Consider the following 22,883-nt stretch of genomic DNA (forward strand, 5'->3'; position numbering starts at 1 on the left):
GATAACTCTGATACTCTGAATATATAATTATTTTTATATAATTTTTTATATGATAAATTTTCTATAATAAACTGAAAAGGGGAGGATAGTACAATATGGGTATCCATAAACCCATTACCCAGCTTAACATATTAACAGTCTTTCATGTTTGTTGTTTCCCACATGCATACATTTTTAAAAACATTATCACATCCACAAAATTAACGGCTATAAATTTAATCATATTCACTACTCAGTTCAATTTTCTCCATATATCTATTATTGTTAAGCTGCACTACACTCTAACTGGGTCACTTAATTGAGAATACTTAGTTCTTACTGTTTGTGTTTTACTCTTTGTGTTGTGCTTTATTTGGAAAGCTGGAATGTGTGATTTAATTTTGTGTAACTCAAAAGGTTCTTTTTAAATGTTATATAGTCACACTAAGTCTTCTTTTTACCTCCTACCCTGTTGTCCCACTCAGAGGCAATGGATGTGTGATGGAATGCTTATACTTTTCTATAATTTCTATTCTTAGAGGCAAAACTGTGGGAACTATAAGCGGGCAATTAACATTACCCTGTCTCTGCTTCTAGAAATAGACTGTTCTTAAAATTTAAACTGCTTAAACATCTGACTTACAGATCTGTCCTTTCAATTTGGAAAAAACTTGAACATTTCTTTAATGTATTGCTCCCTACATATTTGTAGAAAATATCAATTACTATGAGCTATGTTAAATAGTCTGGCTTATGGAAATAGCAAATAATAAATAACTTTAAAAATTCAACTCAAGTATACTGGCTCAGCTACTCAGTGCTATATACAGTGGATGTTCTATACGAAGTCAAGAGTTTCTTTTTGGTCTTTTACAATTTGAATATAATTCCTAAACAGTGAAGAAATTAACCATTTAATTAGTAAGAAAAAAGGCACTGAGCTTTTTTAGAACCTTTCTATATGAACTAATAACTTCAATCTTTTGCTTTTTCTAGTGCTCATTTCCTACAAATAACACACAGTTGCATGTTTTACAGTTTCAATCTTATTTATTATTCTCTTGTGGAATGCTAGGTTTAATGTTACAGTATGGTTGTCAAAGCTACTGAAATGTGACAAATGTCATGTCTAAATGCTGCAGAACAGTGTAACTAATGATTTTAAACAGAAAAAAGTTATTTTACAGCTGAGGTCTGATGGTTTTTAAACCAATGCCTATGTGTATGGCCAGCCACAAACCTTGGGGATGTAGATTACCTGTACATGTATATACAAATATCTCCCATACATATATATGCACACAGGCATGTATTAATTTATGTGTGAAATTTATAAAATTATATACATATACATACATGCACATCTATATACATATACCCACCCTCACCATTGAGCTCACTTTTCTAACACTGGTTAATCAGCTTCAGGCCCAGTATAACTACATAATTTTAGTGCCAATACCAAGCACCTTTTCGGATGCAGGATAGGTATGTTTGTGCATATAGTTATGTGTATTTATGTATGTTTGTATATATATAAGGAATTATTTCTCCCAATCATGCATTATTTCAATAAACAGTCCTTTTACCATAGGTTTTGGAACTCTAAACAGTGTAAAATCTACTTCTGGAAAACTGTATATGTTCATAGTTACAAAAAATATATTATATATATATATATATATGACCGAAACCTATTGCGTACATATGTTCTCTGAATCTGGCTATATCCTAGCCATTAGATAAATTAAAAAACACCCTCTTAATAGGATGTTATTATGATAGCTTTAAATAGACCATTACCTGTAGAACAGCTGATATATTTTAAAAGTTGACAAAATGGTGTTAAAGATTTGAAAAACACTACACATCTGCATTAAATATATAAAGGTTTCCACCAAGGGCCTGGTTCAATTCATTGTCAAGGATTTTCATGTTCTAAGAGTGACCATTGTCAGTCATTATTCTTAAAATTATGGCTCATTAAGGCTTTTATACAAAAAAAGCCCTATTTTTAATCATTTATAAAAACAAGTTCTTTTTAAAACAAAAAATGTACATGAACACTAAAGTATGCATGGATATTAATCCTGTACAAAGTGACTATGTAAAGATAGGAGGCTCGTTTCCAGTAGGAACGCCTCATGGTAGCACTTGTAAACCTGGTTTGATTCCTCTGCTCTGCAGCTATTCAGCATGTAAAATTTAAACCATTTCACATTAACATTTAAATTTAATACAGTGCAAATATTTGAGAATAACTTGTTCCTCCCAGTGAAACAAGAACCAGCGTTATGCTGAATATTCTTTGTATCTATTTACACATTGAGCTAAAAGTTCACCATAAACTTTGAAATTTGCTGAATATCAGCAGAAATGTAACTGAACTAGCAGCAACTGCATTTACAATATTTGATAGTTACTTGAGAGAATGCATAAAATTTTCCAGGCTGTACTCTGACTCATATTGCTCTTGATCCCAAAGATCACTCAGGTTTTCAAGAATTGATTTCATACTTGCTTTTCCAGAAGTAGAGGTGTCAGCTTTTTCTGCTTTGCCATCCTTAAGAAAAATTGGCAGAAAGATAAAATGATTAACTTCAGAAATTGTATTTTCCTATAAAATATCACACTTGTTTCTAACATTGCACTTATTCAAGAGTTAAATACTTCAAGTGATGGAGAAGTTCATGATCTCATAAGATAGGTCTGTGGAAAAACAGAATAAGCTAATAATTTGATTCATCATTTTAAGCCTTTTATTTGGAAGAATTATAAGAACATTACAAAGAACTCATTGTTTATTGTGTCACATTGGCTCTGTCATTCTCTCCCCTGTATATATATGTGTATAAATGTATGTATAAGTCAGCTATATAGTCAAATAATCAGCTTTTTTCCAAAACCATTCAAGAGAAATTTTGTAGATATGCCCCTTTCTTCCTAGACAGAAATAAGCATGTATTCCTAAGGACATTCTCATAATCAAAGTAGAAAGATAAAATTAAGGAAATTTAATTGATATATTAAAATGATCATATATATACATATATATATACATATATACACATATATAATATATATGTGTGTGTGTGTGTGTGTATATATATATATATATACACACACACACACACACACATATATATACACAATTGGCAAAATTTGACTATGGCATATAGTCAAATATATGGAATATATATATATTCCGTAGTCAAATTTTGCTAATTGTCCCAATAGAATCCTTTATGGCAATAGCTCTTGCTTCCCTGGAACATCCCCGAGCCCAGTTCTGCTCACTGAAAGTCACCCGTAAGAATATTCTTTCAAACAGAATAAAAGCATTTGAAGATAGCAATCTATGTTTGAGTCTTCTTTTTTCTAAGTTACACATATCTTGTTCTTTCAGCCTTACCTTATGACATGATTGAAGAACCTTCCTCCATTCCGGCCATCTCTTGGGGACTTACTAATTTGTTACTGTTTAAAATATAGCACCCAGAAGCAGACATAATATTCTAAATGTGGCTTAGTTCCACTGTACAATCTCTCAGATTTGGACATTATAATTCTGTTATTATAACTACCGTGTTCCCCTGAAAATAAAACCTAGCTGGACCATCAGCTCTAATGCATCTTTTGGAGCAAAAATTAGTATCAGACCCAGTCTTATTTTACTATAATATGAGACCCAGTCTTATATTAATGTTTTCCTCCAAAAGACGCATTAGAACTGATGGTCCGGCTAGGTCTTATCTTCGAGGAAACACGGTAGTTTATCAAAGGCCAATCTCATCATAATTATGCCAAGTGTGCAGTTCATTTTCTGAACCTATATAGGACTTTAAAGCCAACCTTATTAGTTTTACATTATTAGACTGACCAGTATTTCCAGCTGGTGCATCTTTTGATTATGGACTGTTATCTGATATATTAGTTCCATCATCCACAATAACAAGAATGTCTACTATTTATTGAGAATCTATACTAGATACACTTTCTAAATGCTTACGTGTATGATTTCATTTTACCTTCCTAACCATGTAGTAATGTAGGCATTATCCTCCCAAGGGTATAGATGCTCAAAGATGTTAATTTGCCTAAGGTCACCAGTAATAGGAGGCAGGGCAAGAAACACACACCCAGGTGTTTCCAGTGACAGCGTCCTTTAGCAAGAAAGGACTAAGAAACTTGGGGCAAGACAAGGGAAACATCAATCAGAAAGTCAAAACTTCAAACATCCCCTAGTATCCTGGAGCATTTTAGCTGGCCATCAAAAATCCCCTCAAAGAGTTGTCTAGCTGATACTGAAGTGAATACCTTTTGCTGCTCCCTTCAGTACTTTCACCAAACAGTCCCAGGAAGTCTGTAAATGCATTAAAGATAGAGCAAATTGTGTATGTTCTTTACCTTATCAAGAGTAAACAGATCAAGAAGTTGATCTGTCCCCATACTCTGCAAACTAGAATTCTCTTGGCTGATAACTGTATTCGCTATGTTCATCTTGAATTTCTGCAAACCCATTATTTTCTCTTCCAGTGTTCCTCTGGTTATCAATCGGTACACGTTAACCACACGTTTCTGAATGAGAAAAAGAAGTTAAGCAAGTATAGCACAAATAAACTGATAAGCTTAGAGGTTCACAGTCACGGGGCTTGCACCAAGCACTTACCTACTATCTAACTAGGACTGAGCTTAAAATGTTTGCAGAGAATCACAGAATATTAGGAATGGATAGTGTCCCAGTTTTCTTAAGACCAAGATGTCATATTTAATGCATGAGGAAGTGGTGCTACAGAATTAAATGACTTGCCTAAGTGAAACACTTATGAACATCAGAGTAGGAACGTAAACCAAGGCTTCCTGTCTTCTTAGGGGAGCACTTTCCCCAGTTCACAGGTTAACATCTGTTGAGTGGTGACTTTTTACCTGCCCAATGCGATGGGCCCGGTCCATGGCCTGTAGATCACGCATGGGATTCCAATCATGCTCCACAAATACCACTGTGTCAGCGCCTGTTAAGTTAAGCCCCAGGCCACCAACATGAGTTGTAAGTAAGAGAACGTCTATAGATGGATCATTGTTAAACCTAAAAGTATAGATATTAAAAAATCAAATTAGTACATGTCTTTCTAAGGTACCTATATAATAGACATTGGACTATTTAACAGAAATTAAAGGGCACAAATGAGAACATTTCGTTACAAATCCATAATATAGACATCTGTGACCATTTGATGAAACTATCTTCTTTTAATATATATAATATCTTTAGTCATAGAAAGAATGTATTCTGGAACATGTCAGATATTTCTTAAACAGAAGTAAGTCCAACTGGATTGTATTTTAGAATAACAGATAAAGACTAAGTTGCAAAAATGTAATTAAACACTAATTATAATTGAACAAAACCCAACTATGAACCATTAATGTATGGAGACAGAAGAGGATAATGGGGGAAAAGGCTAGACCAGTCAGGGAAGGTAGAGGACGAGGGTGTTGAGGGTTGCTGCTATTGTACTTGTCCTAGAAGATAATGACAAAGGACATCTAGTAGCTTCTAGGAAAAAGGAAAACTAACATTATCACTAACAATATTACTAAGCTACCATTTATTACACTCTCACTCTGAGTCAGGCAAGAGCTTTGTACTTTACATGCATGTTTTTAAGTGTTACAATAGCTCTATAAGGATAACATCATTGTCCCTAATTTAGAGACTCGGGCTCTGTGCATGACAAACAGGCCCAGAAAACGCTGCCTAAATAGCACAGTCAGGCATCAAACCTGGATCTGTCTGCCTCTGAAGCTCATTCGTGGACTCTGAACTCTGCCTAAAAATCTCTTGGGGATGCTTGTTAAAAGTGCTGACTCTCGAAGTGAGCAGGTCTGGGACAGAACCTAGGAATCTGCATTTAGAAATATGACATTTCTAAAGCAGAGGGTGTAGGCCACACTTGAGAAACACTGCATTAACCAGTTTTGCTTCCTAGCTGGGCCAGCTTCCAACTTGTTTTCAGCAGAGACTGAGATTAGGCTACAGATCTCAGCTAAGCCACTTGTTTGCTTCCTGCTACACCAACTCCCCAGAAAAAGGTGAGGTGGAAAGTAGTTATCTCTATTTTTTGTTGATGCCTTAAATTTCTTTCATATCCTTCGAAGTACCTTTTCTATATAGCCACACTGTAGTTTTTAACTAAACAAACTATCCAATTATATTTCTGTAGTAATATATTTCTGAAAGGGTTTGGGTTCAATTACACAATAAAACACAGTTGCAGATATTTAGCCAAAGAAAATACTTTGTGAGGCAAACTTTGAAGTAAGTAGTAATACACTGACTATAGCTTGACCTACGAGTTTTAGAAGCCACTTACCGTGAAACAATGGAGTGCCTCTGACCAGGAGGTATGCTACCATCTAACCTCAAGTAAGTGACAGAGGGTAAGTGAGGTTTGAGAAGATCGTGTTCTACTATATCCAGCATACTTTTAAGCTGACAGAAGATCAGTATCCTGTGCTGGGCCACAACAGACTCTGTGCCACTCTCCGAAGTGCTGCCATTTCCCAAACCACAGTCCAACAGCAACTGGAGAAAAAGAATCAATTATTACATAGGAGTTCAATAAAAGTAGGCAACCAAGAGTTTTTCAAGCTGTTCCTCATATAAAATGGTTTCTAGATTTTATTATAGTTATATACTTATAGTGTCCCAAACTATAAATGATACTCAAAATTTGGCCTGACTGATATAAAATACAGTGAAACTATGATGCCCTCATTTTGGCCATTACATTGTTATTAATCCCATCCAAGATTATTAGCATTATTTCCTGGCAACTAATTCACACAGCCCGTTTACACTGAACATGCCATCATATCAAACTCAAGTTTACCCTGTATGAAATGTTTGCTAAGTCTGGCAGAATCTATATTTATCTAAGTGTTTTCTTTTAAAATTGACTCTGCTTATCACCATTAAATTTCACCTAGAGTTTCAGTTCATTCCAGTATACTGAAATTTTTAAATTCTGGCTCTGGCCATATTAGATATTTTTGGCATTATTACTTGCTGATAAACATGTTTCTCTATTTCTATTGCCAGACGTTTAACAAGTAAATAAGATTTCTCCTCTACTTCAGAGAGCAGACATATTTTAGATGAAAGCAAGCAAGCTAGTTCTCTCCTGAGACAGAACATTTATTCTGAATGGCTGAAAAGAACTGAGCAAATAGAAAATAAGGGTTCTGGAATAGCCCTCCTTGAGGGCCATTATTTCTGGCCCTCCATGGCCAGAAATAATCTGGGCCTAAGCTGCAGAGTTCCTAAGCTTTTTAATTCCAGACAGTTCAGGGTAACATGAAGCACTCTAAAATGAGAGATTAGTTTAACTAACAACTGCAGGTAAAAAAGTAATGTATAAAAATATACACTAAAAATAATTTAAAGCCTGTAGTATAATTAAAATGTGGATGAAATTCAATTTTTATTTGACAATACACTCACACTAACACACATTATAATCAAACCATTGAAAGACAAAGATAAAGAGAGACTCTTGAAAGCAGCAAGAGAAAAATGACTCATCACGTAAAAGGGATCCTCAGTAAGATGAGCACCTGATTTCTCATCAGAAACCATGGAGGACATTATGAAGAAAGTGAAAGACAATAGAGAGAATGGGAGAAAGTATTTGCAAATCATATCCGATAAGGGCTTAAGATCCAGAATATAAAAGAACTTCTAAAACTCAACCAAAAGACAATCCAATTAAAAAACGGTCAAAGAACTTAGACATTTATCCAAAAAAGATATATAAATATCCAATAAGCGTATGAAAAGACACTCAACATCACTAGTCATTAGGGATAGCAAATCAACAATGAGATACCACTTCATACCTGCTGGGATGACTATAATATAAAAAAACTGAAAATAAGTGTTGGGGAGGATATGGAGAAATTAGAACCCTGGCACACTGCTGGTGGAACTGTAAATGGTGCAGCTACTACGGAAAACATTTTGACAGTTCCTGAAAAAGTTAAAACATAGAATTGCTCTATGATCCACCAATTCCACTCTTAGGTCTTTATACGAAAGAAAAGAAAAACCCAAACAAACACTTATAAGCCAATATGCATTGCAGCATATTCACAATAGTCAAAAGGTGGAAACAACTCAAGTGTCCCATCAACACATGACTAGATGAATAGAATGTGGTATATACATAATAATAACAATAACAACGGAATTCAGCTGGAATATTATTCAGTCATAAAAATGAAGTACCAATACATGCTACAACATGAATGAACCTTGAAAATAAGTGAAAAACTAGCCAGTCCAAAAGGACGAATATTTGAAATGAATGATTCTACTTACATGGAATATTTAGAACACATAAATTCACACAGACAGAAAATAGATTAGAGGTTACCAGGCTTTGGGGGAAAAGGAGAATGGGAAGTTATTGCTTAATGGGGACAGAGTTTCTGTTTCAGTGATAGAAAAATTTTTGAAATAAATAGTGATGGTTGCACAACATTGAATGTAATTAATGCCACAGAATTCTACACTTAAAAATAGTTAAAATGGCATATATTATGCTATATATATTTTACCACAATTTTCAAAAAAGCTATACCCAAACTTTAAAAAGCCAAATTAAAAAATAAATGGTAATCTATTGGAAAAGCCCATTTACCTAGTGTTACACATCAGGAATGTTCAACACACATCTAACATTTAAAATACCTACTTGTTTCAGTGCTGAGAGTTTAGGGGCATGTTGAATGTCATGAAGAGAAGAATTCTGAACTGCCAGTTTTTCAGTAGTACTCTTGAACTCTGGATGTTGAGGTGTTAAGACTAATGCTGGATGGTTGCACAGTTTACGTAAGTACTGTAATGCCTTTTAGGGGAGAAAAAAAGTATACACAAGTCCACTTCATATGCCACAAATGTTTGTATCTCAGTACCTTTCCCCACGCTATTCTGTCTACAATGTCTTTTTTTCTCTTTTCACATACTCCTACGTATTCTTCAAGAAACAGCTCAAGTATCTCATCTGTGATGCCTTCATCTGTGCTTCTTGTGCAGCTGGTATTTTATGAAAGCATTTATTACTTGTATAAATTGTACTGTTTATGTCTGTTTCCTCCACTGGACAATGAGCTTCTCAGGGCAGAAAGAGTATCTTATTCGTTAGCTTCTATACCTAACCCTTTTGCACTCAAAGCGCTTGATAATGCTTGCAGATGCTTCTGGAACCAGGCATCATTTCCCAAAGAAGGGTTTCTCAAACTTAAGTGGTATAAAACTTTCTTAGGACCTTATAAATCTGCAAGTCTCTCCCTTCTACACAGTATTCTGATTCTGTAGGTCTGGTGGTGGGGTTGGGGGGGTGGAGCTAGGTGGTTGTTTTAAGTGATTGTGTTTGAGAATCAGAATCCTATAGGATCTCTTTTTTCTTTTTTTTTGATTCAGCCACACCCTTTCTCTTTTGCCTTTTACTTGGCTTATGATTTGGGTCTCACCTTTGGCACAGAGATTATATTAGTAAGCTCCGCTAACAAGGCTGAAGAGACTGCTGGACACTACGATAAAAACTATGGGAGAGGCATAAGCCTTTACAAGCACCTTTTCCCTCTTCTATCTTTAAAAGTGCTACAGTACTTAATTGATTGGTGGCAAGGGGGTGCGGAGGTTTTCTATAGTGGAATATTTAAAAAGGAAAAGAAAAAGTGAATTGACACTTTTCATCTCTTTCTCATCTGCTATTCCCTTGAGCACAGAGGCATCACGTTTCAGGACTTCTGTACTTTTTGTATCCTCTGCCCAGAATCCCTTTCCCCCACATATCTGCATGCTTCAGTCCTCCTTCAGATGTCTGCTAAATGTTACTTTCTCAGAAGTGAGGCCATCCCTGATCCCTCTATTAAAGATCACAACCTTTCCTGACTCCTATACTATATAACCTCTTACTCTGTTTTATTTTCTCTTACTTATTCGTTTTTCATTTCTACAAGGGAAGGAATCTGTTTTGTCCACTACTTTAGTTAATCACTGAGCTTAGAAAAATTAGTGCCTTGTGGTAGGTGTTCCAATATTTTTGGAATGGAAAGCAAAAGATTCTGTCTTCTGAAACCCTTTTTTTCATGTAGTAAACATACTGCATTTTGTACATTTAATTTTAATATTAAATTACTTATAACTAATTATGAATCAGTAAGGAAATAAATTGGTACTTTTATCTATTTTCAAGACTGTATACAATTGAGAAAAACTGAAACAACCCCGTATTTCAGTGTTCTATGTAAAATTTGCTGCACTGAAGAACATTCTCCAACAACATTTAAAGAGTGGATTGTAATCTGTACCTGGAATACATGTCCCGTAGCTTTAAGCTTTGGTTTTTCAGTTTCTTCAGAAAGTGCTGCTGAAGAAACTGTTTCATCAACATCACACTTGGCGCGAGACTTAGCAAAATCCTCATAGAGCTGAACCTGTAAATTTTCCCCCAAGAAAGAAGTAATTTATTTTCAATTGCTGAAAACAACTAGCACAAGCCAATAAGAGGAATAATTTAAATCAACCCTCATTAAAGAAAATAAATTATAATACCTATACTTTGCTACTGATTATAGATTATCCACTGCATTTTGGTAAATTCCTTTACAATTACATTTAGAAAACAAGTATGACATATTAAGTTTGACTGCTAAAATATTAAAAAATGAGTCAAATAGTCCTAGACTCAATTTTTCCACTCTGTTCAGCAAGAGAAATATATTACCAATAAAAGGAACCTGAATCCTCACAAGTAAATGAGAAAATCTCCCTTACATGAAGTTATGTGGTCAAGCCTTGATAGGTACATTTCAAGAGACCAAGTTTTAAAATACTACTACTGCCTAAAAGAGATCTCACAAATATCAAGTTGAAAGCATTCCCCTGGAATCTGGTTTCTGCTTGTACACACTAAAACAACGCAAAGGGGAAGAAAATCTAGAGTGCTAAAGAACAGAAGTCAGAATATAAAAACCCATGAAAGCTAAACAAAGCCAAATGCCACTTCCCTCCACAAGCTCCCTTCCTCCAGACTACTTAAGTGTGTTTTATGCTGATAATCATAATACACCACCAGTATATCACCACTGATTTTCTTTTTTTTGGTACCTTTTCTCTGTACTTACTTTAAAATGTCTTCATCTCATTGCCCATAAAATATTCCTTTCAAGAAATATTAACCCTATTTTTACAAATAAGGAATGGAGACCGAGAGAGATGAGGTAGGTAATATAAATGATCACAGAGTTCTTAGCATGTAGATTAGTGCCCACTAAACTCAAGTTGTACAGATAAATACTCACTAATGAGTTAACTGTCTATACACTGGAGGGGAAAGAGGGTAAGTTTTCAGGGTGTGTCTATATATCTTTTATTCATTTGACCATACTAAACCAACTCCTCATACTGAAATAGAATGATGAATGGTAACTTAGAACATAAACACTCAAACAGAATTCTGATTATAGGCCATGTCTTACTAAGACAAGGGATGGTTTCCCTTTATAAAATATTAGGTTGGTGCAAAAGTAATTGCGATTTTTGCAATTATTTTTAACCTGTTAAACTGCAATTACTTTTGTACCAACCTAATACTACAGAAGGAAAGGCATACAGTAAATTCCTTTGATAATGGTCTCTATGTATGAAATCAGAACTGTGCACACACCAAAATTTATTGGCAATGAATAATAATACTTTAAAAGGGATGAGGTCCCCACTTCCCAAGATTTGAAACTAAGCCCTGATATATATTAGCTATATAACCTTGAGCAAGTTACTTAACTTTCTCAGATTCAGTTTCATTTGCAAAAACGGGGATTGACAGTATCTATAATGCTCTTGTGAGGATATGACATTATAGGTAGATTTTTGGCCCTTATAAACATTTCTTCATCAGTTTAACCTTATAACTTTTTCAATTAACTAGACATATAAGAAAGCAGCTACAATCAAAATGCACATATCCAAATGTATCCACACATCCAAAAAGATTCATTTAGGTCTTATCTACTTCTGTTTGAAACAATATTCCTAGTCTCAAGACGTAGAAGCTAGGTTAGAATGATAAAGCCAAAGGCTATTCCCATTCAGTCAATACTTCTGTGGCTTATTCAAAGCATTCTACTAATAAACATACTACCAACAACCATCATCACCAGATTCCTAACCTGGAGAGGACTAAGAATACAGTAATAGTCTTGAATAATTTTGGGTGGAAGATCCTGTAAAACATCTTCTTTCATTCTTCTCAAAAGAAAAGGCAGGACTTGGCGGTGCAGTGCATCCATCGCGAGAACACCTGTTAATAATAAGAGAAAATGGCTTCAAAAAAGTTAGGAATCAATTATATTCACTTGCACAGAGTATGTAATTATATCTTTTTCGTACCTGCTTCTTGTTCTCGACTGGAGCTTCGAGCATCCCTACTTGCTAATATAGGTTTACCATATCGAGCAGCAAACTGGCGTTCAGTCCCCAAAAATCCTGGCATGAGGAAATCAAATAATGACCACAGTTCCAAAACGTTGTTCTGAATATAAGAAAGGAAAACCAATTATCTTTCGTAGTGGGATTATTTCCTTATTCTTTAAAAAAATGAAACATTAATTAAAGTGCATTATGACGATACAGATGAGTGATTATCACCACATTTTTTAGGTACACAGTATAAGTCTGCATTTTAATGTGTAACATTCAGGTTAGCATTCTTGGAGAAAATACTTTGTCCTATTTGGGGAGAAATTTTCAAGACGACTCTTCCTGAATAAGCCTTGGTTCATAGTATTTAAACCTTACTGGTGACAAAAGTAGTAAATAGAAGAACTAATTAAGATGAAGATGTTTCTGATTCTACTGACATTCAAATTAACAGCAAGATCTAAGGAATTTGGCCAACATCACTGCTTCTTCAACAAAGGAAAACCTAAAAGAGTTTGGTTATAGGTCACGTCTGCCCCATACTTATGGGTTCCAGGAATAGGCACAAGTTCTTTCCAATTCTGTTGAAATTTCATGAAAAAGCAACAACAACAAACAAACCAGCATGTTTTCATTTTTGATGCTTTCTCAATGTGGTATCCTACAGTACCATCCTACCCTCTTAACCCTTCCAGTTGCCCTCCCCACCCTGCTCAAGCTCTGGCTCATGATGCTGGGCTGCCCTCCCACATGATGGACACCCTTCTAATCCCACTTAGACTCTGACCCCCAACTCTGGGCTCTTCGGTGCAGAAACCCACCTTATAGCTTCAGAGCTAAACTATTTAGGTGAGTAAATGGGAAAGAGAGATGGCCTTTAAGCAAACAAAAAAACAAACAAAAACAAAAACAAAATGTTATGAAAGCAATAACGTATTTAAAAATACTGTGAAGTTTCCATGTAAGTTTAAATGGAAGCAAAGTCTTGATAATTCAAGTCTAAAAAGCCTTTTTTACCTTTTAAAGGTACTTTTTCTTAGTTGTATTAAACTTTTAAATACTTGTAATTAAGTTATCTTCTGTGGTCATTAACATCTGTAGTGTTCACTTAATGGACAGAACCCTAGCACTTATAATCAGTCCATCACCAAAAATAATTTTAAAGAGAACAAATACATAAATAAAAAAAATCATCAATTATTTCAGAGTCAGAGGAACTTTCAAAGGCCGCTTGGTGTTTATCCTCCCACTAACTGGAGAGTGATGAAGGGTATCTTCCCATCAGAGCTGGCTATATACAAGCTACATATGAACATTTGGAACAAATTCCTCTGAAAGATAACAGATCTCTCCTAAGTACCGAAAGACATCTACACTCTCACCCATCTCCTTCCTTTTCCAAGATAAACTTCTGCAACCTCCTCCCTTAAATTGTCTCTTAACCTCAGGTATTCACGCTTGTTACTATACGATGATTCACCTTTGAATCAACACTAGCTTTTTCAGTGTTAAATCAGACTGTGGTGTAATACTACAGAAGGAGAATAGCCAGTGTGAAAGAGTCTGGCTAATGTCTCCCACACTTTGGACATAAGACTTCTGTTTACATAGCCTAAAATTATATTTTAAATATGACTTTGAAAACCTAGTTTGCTCAGATCCTGTTACATACCAAATGAACCATTATAAAAGCAAAATAATTACTGGAAATTATCATTCCTATAAACTAAAAAAAAACCTCTTATTTAATTCACTGCCAAATGCCAAACCTTCTCTTCACGTGGCAAGAAAAAAAAAAAGAGACTAGTAAATAATTACCTGTATTGGTGTTCCAGAAAGAATAATCCTGTAATTAGCAGTCAGTTGTTTTACTGCTTTTGACAATTTCGTTTTTCCATTTTTAATGACATGGCCTTCATCAAGAATGCAGTAGTTAAATTTAATATTTCTAAGGGAGAATAAACAAAAAATTTTAGCATCTTTTACTGTATGTTGAGAACTATATGAGGAGTTTTTGAGGTAGGAAAATATTAAGTTTCTTCAAATTTGGTACTAAGTTTTTCTTTAAAAAAATTTTAATTCTTACCTAAAGAAATCTATGTCATTCCTCACAACATCATACGAAGCCACTATCAGATTGTGCTTTTTTACTTGATGCTGTAACCTGTATTTAAAAATAAGTAAGATTAGGAACAGGGAATCCGCAAAATCTGTAATACAATTTCAAAGGAGAAACTACAGCTACCATCATGCTTTCAATCTGCCTACTAAGCTCAACATTCCCTTCTATTTACATTTATGACCCTGCTACGTAAAGGCCATTCTTCTTATAAATGGCCATATTGCCCTAACTTATTCTGAAGAGTAAAGAGATGAATACCTGACTCAAAACGTGGACATTTCAAGTTTATTTGCCAACATCTCTTCTTTGGAGGCACTATCCCTCTACTACTCCATGTTGTGATGGGGAGGGGAGTAGAGGGAAGCTGTCAATCACAAGTCCCCATAATCATGAAAGAGATAAAGCATCTGAATCAGGTTGAGCCATTCAGAGTGTTTTATTTCCTGACCACAAAGGGCTTCCGGTCATGACACAAACAAGGTCAGTCAGTCATCTCCAGAATCAATATGTTCATGATGGGAGACAGAAAATTTGTTTACTGTCATCACCCAGCAGGATAATGTGGGTCTAAGACTGCCCACAGTCATCTTATCCACCAACTGTAGACCAAAGTCCAGCAGAAGCCCATAGAACAAGTTATGTATGAGGAGAAAGAGCAAATGAGAGTAATCTAGATGTGCCTGAAACAAGAATTCACCCCTGCAATTCTCAATTTAGTGAATTACTGGATTTCCTGTTTGCTTAAGCTAGTCTAAGTTTTTATCACTTGTAAATGAATGAATATAGAACAGACCCTACAGTAAATTCCTTACTTGTGTAAGCTGTTAAAGCTGCCTGTATGCAAATCTCACTCTGCTCATTTAATTAGTGGAATGACTTTGGACCTAGATCCCATGTCTTAGACTCCTCATCTACAAATTTGGAATAATAATATACCTATACCTCATAACGTGACTGTGAGAATACACAATATATTTTACATAAATGTAAAACTGCTTAGAACAATGTCTGGCCAGTAAGTGCTCAATATATGTTAGCTATTCTTAATATAGAAGGGCAGCAAATCTATGGACTAATCAGCAATCTATGACTATCCGAGTTTTAAAAGGTGAATTGAAATCAACAAAATTCCCTCTTCTAAATTTGTATTTAGGAACATAAGAGATGTGCTAATTAATACAGAGAGGGGAAAGCTAATAGAACTCTAGCGTTGCTATGGTATCAGGGAAGCTAGAGCAGTCACTGTGGACCAAAAGCACTTCTGGGGAGAGGAAAGGAAGAGAGAACGCTTAGGTAAAGCTGGTAGAGAATGAGAATATTAACAGAAGCACCTAGGAGATGCTATGATCACAAAGCTCCCAAGAAGGACATGGAGAATGGCTTTGGTTCCTAGATCCAACACTTACAAAGCCCAACTGATTGTTAGCAATGGCTCAAGTCCTTGAATTTCGATGAGTCTTACTGATTATATCTTTACAGTGTATGTATACTCACCTTTCTTACATTTCTATGTCTGACAACAAAAAAAAGCTAAATTCATTTTTTATCAACTTTATTCTTCCAAGTTACTTAAAGCAAAAGTTTAACATTTTTGGGTTGTACAGTCCTTACCTTATTCTTTCAGTAGGAGGTCCAGTATAATGCAATGGATTGAGATATTCTCTGGAGCAAAATTTACCTACTTCATCCACCCAATGACCTGTTAATGTTGGTGGACAAACTACCAAGGAAGGAAGTGGCATACATTCTGCCAGTTTTGATCTTGCGTATTCCTGGGCCCTTTACAACAGCAAAACACAGTAAATTAACCAGCTTATTTACATTTCTCAGCATCTGGAAGCCTTCTTTTAAAATAACTTATATTACCTGTGACAGTGATCTCCTGCTAGAATGCAGATGGACTGTAAAGTTTTTCCTAAACCCATGTCATCGCATAGAATTCCATGAAGTTTATACTTATTAAGAAATGCTAACCAGTTCACACCATCCTGAAAGGTTGAAAGACAAAAATTATAAATATGAACAGATCATAAACAGCTTTTTGTCAAAAATGTTTGCACAGACCAAAAATCTGTATTTTTATAGGCAAAAGAGGAGTAAATGAGTCTAAGACACTAAATACAAGATTTTACTAAATGAATTTTAAAAACTCTTCAAAGTACATTTGAAAGGGATCATCACTACTTATATTTACAAGGTAAGTAAAAAACCTTACCTGCTGATATTTTCTGAGTTCAGCATTGATTGGTACTGGAATTTTGTAATTTTCTAATTTCTTCCCATCTAGCAATTGTTCCAAAAAGTGTCGCTCCTTGGCTTTCAACTGGATTAATTCTTCTGACATATTTGGAGGGTCTGGAATGCCTGCCTAAAATGATTTTTTAAAGTGTATCAAAACTATTTGCTCATAATTAATTTTTCATCCTATTATGAAATAATTTTAAGTCTTATCAAAATATAAATACAAAGAAAAAAGTAATTCAAAAATAGTATAATTTTAAAGACTGGAAGATAGACTTTAAAGAATGTGGCAGGTATTAAAATGCTATAATGAAACTAGTAAACAAACACATTTGAGGTATTTTAAAGAACACACCTACAACTTACTTTTTCCCACACCATGCATTATTTGATAAAGAGGCAATTAAGTTGTATGGCTTATTTTAAGTGAAATGCTGTTACTGGAGCTTCTCAGTTTCAGTTATGATGTCCCAGGATATTGGTTCTCAAAATGTGGTCTGCAGACCCTTCGGGATCCCTAAGACCTTTCAAAGGGTCATTGAGGTCAAAACTAGTTCATAATAAAAGAAAGATACTGTTTGTTTTCTTCACTGTGTTGATATTTGCACTGATGCTGCAAAAGCAATGATAGGCAAAACTTCTTGTACATCAGAAAGAATCAAAGCAATGGTACCAAATATACCAATAGTCACTGTATTTCTCACAGCCATGCACCAGCATTATTTTTAAAAGCTGGTTTCACTTAGGAATGTCCTTGAAGTAGTAAAAATAATTTTATTAAACCTCAACCCTTGAATGCACATCTTTTTAACATTCTGTGCAACGAAATGTGAAGTATACGTAAAGCACTTCTGCTCCATATCAAAGTACAATATGCTGGGCCGGCCCGGTGGCTCAGGTGGTTGGAGTGCCATGCTCCTGCCAAGATCACTGGTTCAATTCCCACATGGGCCAGTGAGCTGCGCCCTTTATAGCTAAGATTGTGAACAACGGCTCTCCCTGGAGCTGGGCTGCTGTGAGCAGCCAGAGGTCAGCGTGGGCTGCTATGTGCTGTCACAGGCTGCTGTGTGCTGCTGTGGGCTACCGTGTGCTGCCAGGAGCAGCCTGTAGCCAGCATGAGCTGCTGTGGGCTGCTGTGAGCAGCCGACCGATGACCTGCCTCAGCTGGGGGAAGCGCGCAAGGCTCATAATACCACCAGCATGGGCCAGGGAGCTGTGTCCTACACAACTAGACTGAAAGAAACAGCGGCTTGAACCAGAATGGGGTGGGAGGGGGGAGGCAGAAAAAAGGGGGGGAAAAAAGTACAATATGTTGAGGAAAAGCACTCATGAGATTGTTTAGATTGAGCTAACCTAGCCATTTTTCATAGAGCAATATTTTACTTGAATGGACTGATATAAACTACAGGTATTCTGACTTGGGTATTTGACACATTTTCTCAAAAATAAATTTATCACTTCAAGGAAAACAACTGATATAACTTGTTGCAAATTTAAAAATTCAATATTTCAGGAAAAACTAAGCACTGTGAACTTGAAGGCTTCTGGATACAAGGAATTTTCTGTTGATTATATTAATGAATCTGATTTTTTGCTACTGTATGGTAGAAAGTATCAATCTTTAAAATATTTATTTACATAACTCAGTGAACCAATACTTTCCAAATGACCAATGTTACAAAACATGTATAGGTAAAAGACCTAATCAAAAGTATCAGATAAACCAATTAATTTTAAAGTAAGAGATAACCTATATGTTGACATAATTTCGGATTCTACATTGCAAATAAATTTAACAAACTTTCTCTTTTTGAGTTTTGTTATGCTATCAGATTAAAGAATATACACAGTTATTTTAAAAGGCTGTTAAAATACTACTCACTTTTCCAACTACCTATCTCTGAGGCTGAACTTTCTTCATATACCTCAACCCAACGAACAAGTTGCAACAGACTTGAATGCCCAAGAAAATTCAAGAATCCAGCTATCTATATTAGTCCAGGCATAAAAGAGATTTGCAAAAAGGTCAATGTGATTTTTCTCACTAACTTATTTTTGTTTTAGAAAATATTTCTCATTAAAATGTTACCTATGGTAACATCTAATTGGTTTATTATTTAAATGAATTACATTTTACATTTATCAGTTTTAATTTCTATTACAGAAAATATGATAAACAAAAATTCTTTGGGATCTTCAATTTTTAAGAGTGTAAAGAGGTCCTCAGACCAAAAAGTTTGAGAAGTACTGCCCTATGCCGTCTCTTAAGAAATGTAAAACTCTGGAAACAGCATTTAAATTAAATTAAAATACATATTCCATATAACACCAGAAATAGTATCAGAGGAGTGAGGTATGTACACTGAGTCTTAAAAATGACTGCATGCTATATTTTCAAAAGGTTTCGGAATTAACTTTAGAGTAAGATAGAAACTAACATTTTAGTGCATCTAATACCATAAAGATAATAATTAAAATGAGGCCTTTCTGTATAGTGCTTTACAAAGAAATAACAAAATCTTCAAACATTTATTCTCATGGAATTTTTAATAAATGACAATCAGATATAAGGCCATATAATGAGATCTTTTCCCTAACAATGAAACCCTAGGTCCAAGAGTCATAAATATTGTTCAGTGCCAGGAACCCTTCCTGTTGTAAGTATAAAATCAGCAAGAGTTACTAATAGTGAAGGGAATTAAGAGTTTCTGTCAGAATCATTGGTTGATATTCCCTAAATCCTTGACAGTATATATTTCAGAAAAGTACAAGATTCTTCCTATGAAGATGTAACAAAGGAAATCAAGATAAAGTGTTAACAGGAATGAACTGCATGACATTCTTGTTTCTATTACTATGTCTTCAAACTCACTAATCTTTTCTTGTGAAGTATCCAATCTATTAATCCCATCCAGTGTGGTTTTACAGTCATGCATCACTTAACAACAAGGATACATTCTGAGACATGTGTCCTTAAGCAATTTTGCCATTCTACACAAACCTAGATGGTACAGCCTACCACACACCTAGGTTATATGGCATAGCCTATTGCTCTTAGGCTACAAACCTGTTCAGCATGTTACTGTACTGAGTACTGTAGCAATTGTAACACAGTGGTATCTGTGTATCTAAACATAGAAAACATATAATAAAAATACGGTATAAAAGATAAGAAACGGTATACCTGTACAGGGCACTTACCATGAATAGAGCTTACAGAACTGGAAGTTGCTCTGGCTGAGTCAGTGAGCGAGTGGTGAGTGAATTTGAAGGCTGAGGACATTATTGTATACTACTGTAGACCTTATGAACACTGCCCCCAAGCCCTTCCTCCCCCTGCTTCCTTCTTACAGGGTCAGAAATAGAATATTGAAGCTGTCAGCAATGCTCCATGAATAGAGATGTGGGCTGAAATGACTGGAAACACTGAGGAGAAACTGGCTGGGTAAAGTGTAGATCACTATGGTAGTGACTGTCAGGAGGCAGTGAAAAGATCAGCAGGAAGAAGAAATCAAGATGGAGAGATAAAGGAACATAGGGGATTGTCACGACAATGTGGTTTTGGCAACTGCATGTTGGAACAGTGGTCAGATTGAGGAATTCTGTGATATTCATTTAAAAAGAGGGTGTTTAATATGGATAGGGTGCAGAAATGAGGACTCAATATTTTTACTTTGAAAATTTGTTTTAGGGTCCACTGACTCTATCTGGCACAACAGGCTAACACTGACATGGAATTGATGAAAGAAATAAAATTTATCTATACTTTACATCACTATAACCTGAAAATATTTCCAAAGTACAGGGACAGGATGGCTCTACACTACTACAAAAAGCTTTTAGTAAACGTGGCAGTGGCACTTAATTCTTATTAAAGTAGTTCCTGTGGACCTGTGCCCTTGTACAGGATCTCAGGTCCTCAACAAAGAATTTACAGGAATGTACTCTGAAGACAATCAAGCCAGATCTGGAAGGGCTGTAGCGCCCTCTGAATACGTAGTGCTGGGAGGACAGGCTCCTCCGTGCTGAAACAAGTAAGTGGCTGAGTGATTGGGATGTAATCTGTACACTCAAAATTGAGGTGCTATGAGTGAGAAGGAATCTATTGTCAAAGCACCATAGATATTGCTCCCATCAGAGGGAAAAAATTCCTCCTGAACCACATATCCTTCCTTTTTTTACAGGAAATTCAGCTCCATTATAATCTTATTGGACCACTGTCATATATGTGGTTTACTGTTGATCAAAATGTTATATGGCACATGACTACTTTTTTCATCTCAAGTTCAATTTGAGTTGTTCTTTTATCTTCCATTTTGTTCATTACACTCTTGCTTTCCTCTATCTTCGTGAACATATGGAGTGTATTTCAATTTCCTTGTCTATTAATTCTATTATCTGAGTCATTTCAGGGTCTGTTTCTATTGACTGACGTTTCTGTTGGTTATTGGACGTATTTCCATACCTGGTAAATTTTCTGTGGATGCTAAATGTAAGTTTTATGTTGTTAGGTGCTGAATTTTTTTGGTTTAAATATTTTAGGTTTTCTTTTCTGGGGTGTAGTTAAGTTACTTTAAATCAATTTGATCCTTTTAAGGCTTGTTTTTGATTTTTGTTTTTTGTTTGTTTGTTTTTGATGGGAAAGAGAGAGAAATTTATTATAGATACGGCTTGTTTTTAAACTTTGTGAAGGTGGGTCCAAATCAGCCTTTTGTCAAAAGCTAATTTGGCCCCAGTACTCAGGCAATATATTTCTAAATACCATACTCAATGCTTTATATGGTAGAAGGTTTTTTGACTCAGCTTGGTGGACATACAAACTATTCTTGGCCCTGTGTAAGCTCAGGGAATTCTTCCACCTACTCCTTTCTATGATTTTCCTCCCTAGTCTCAAACACATATTCTTATACATATGCCCAGATGAATACTCAGCCCTTATGGGGACTGCTGGAGCCTCCTCTCTGTACAGCTACTTTCTCTTGGGTACTCTGCCTTGTAAATTCTAACCATCTTGTCCTCCCTGCACTCTGAACTCTGACTCTTCAACTTGGTAAAACCACTAGACTCTGTTTAGGTCTCACTTCTCAGTCTGATAGCCTGGAAACTCACTCCAGGCAGTAAACAAGTGTACTTCATTTGTCTCCCTTTTCTCATGAATCACTATCCTGTGCTGCCAGTTGTTCAACATCTGAAAACCACTGTTACATTTATTTTGTCTGGTTTTCTAGTTAAGGTAGGAGGAAAATATGGTCCCTGTTCTTCTATCATGGCCAGAAGCAAAATATGCATCACATTCTTGTAATTTTCACATCAAAGGGAACCTTACTTTTTTCTATCTCTAAAATCAAAATCTCTTTTCTTTGCCAATCTGTTATTAAATACTGTTATTCTCCCTTAAAAAAAAAAAAAGTTTAGCTCCTTTATCACCTCACAGTGGATCTGGGCTGATATGGAGGCACTTTCATTCTAATCTACATTCAAACAGAAATTAAATTGATTTTCCTACGACTCTGTTTTGAGCGGTTAGACTAATTTTCCTAAAACACTGCTTGCATCATCTATCTACTCCTTTGCTCAAAGAACACATGATGGTTTCCCATTACTCATTGATTCCAAAGATAAAAAGAGCCAATGGGGCCTAGTATAACCAATTTAGTTTACACATAAAATGATGCAAGGCCCTATCAGTTGGTTAGAACACGAGCTCTGAACAACAGAGCTGCCGGTTCGATGCCCACATGGGCCAGTGAGCTGCATCCTCCACAACTAGACTGAAGACAACGAGCTGCCGCTGAGCTTCTGGAGGGGTGGCCGGATGGCTCAGTTGGCTAGAGCGCGAGCTCTCAACAACAAGGTTGTCAGTTCAATTCCCACATGGGATGGTGGGCTTCGACCCCTGCAACTAAGATTGAAAACGGCAACTAAACTTGGAGCTGAGCTGCGCCATCCACAACTAGATTGAAGGACAACGACTTAGAGCTGATGGGCACTGGAGAAACACACTGTTCTCCAATATGCCCCATTAAAATAAAAATAAAAGAAAAAAATGATGCA

At 35.6% G+C, this 22,883-nt stretch overlaps 1 protein-coding gene across 1 annotated transcript in view; it reads right to left on the minus strand.

The window, feature by feature from the left end:
- Positions 1-2,254: 2,254 nt before the first annotated feature.
- The window catches only part of BTAF1 (B-TFIID TATA-box binding protein associated factor 1), an 84,336-nt gene continuing 63,707 nt past the window's right edge, over positions 2,255-22,883 (minus strand). Inside the window, exons 26-38 of the mRNA XM_019739276.2 lie at positions 16,804-16,956; positions 16,455-16,576; positions 16,200-16,367; positions 14,553-14,630; positions 14,285-14,414; positions 12,437-12,578; positions 12,217-12,347; positions 10,357-10,482; positions 8,736-8,888; positions 6,354-6,565; positions 4,906-5,065; positions 4,387-4,557; positions 2,255-2,542 (exon numbers count right to left, since the gene is read on the minus strand). Of these exons, the coding sequence (XP_019594835.1) occupies positions 2,399-2,542; positions 4,387-4,557; positions 4,906-5,065; positions 6,354-6,565; positions 8,736-8,888; positions 10,357-10,482; positions 12,217-12,347; positions 12,437-12,578; positions 14,285-14,414; positions 14,553-14,630; positions 16,200-16,367; positions 16,455-16,576; positions 16,804-16,956 (1,890 nt within the window). The 3' untranslated portion in view covers positions 2,255-2,398. The remainder of the gene's footprint in view (positions 2,543-4,386; positions 4,558-4,905; positions 5,066-6,353; positions 6,566-8,735; positions 8,889-10,356; positions 10,483-12,216; positions 12,348-12,436; positions 12,579-14,284; positions 14,415-14,552; positions 14,631-16,199; positions 16,368-16,454; positions 16,577-16,803; positions 16,957-22,883) is intronic.

This window comes from Rhinolophus sinicus, linkage group LG07 (assembly GCF_036562045.2).
Source record: "Rhinolophus sinicus isolate RSC01 linkage group LG07, ASM3656204v1, whole genome shotgun sequence".
Taxonomy (NCBI): Eukaryota; Metazoa; Chordata; class Mammalia; order Chiroptera; family Rhinolophidae; genus Rhinolophus; species Rhinolophus sinicus.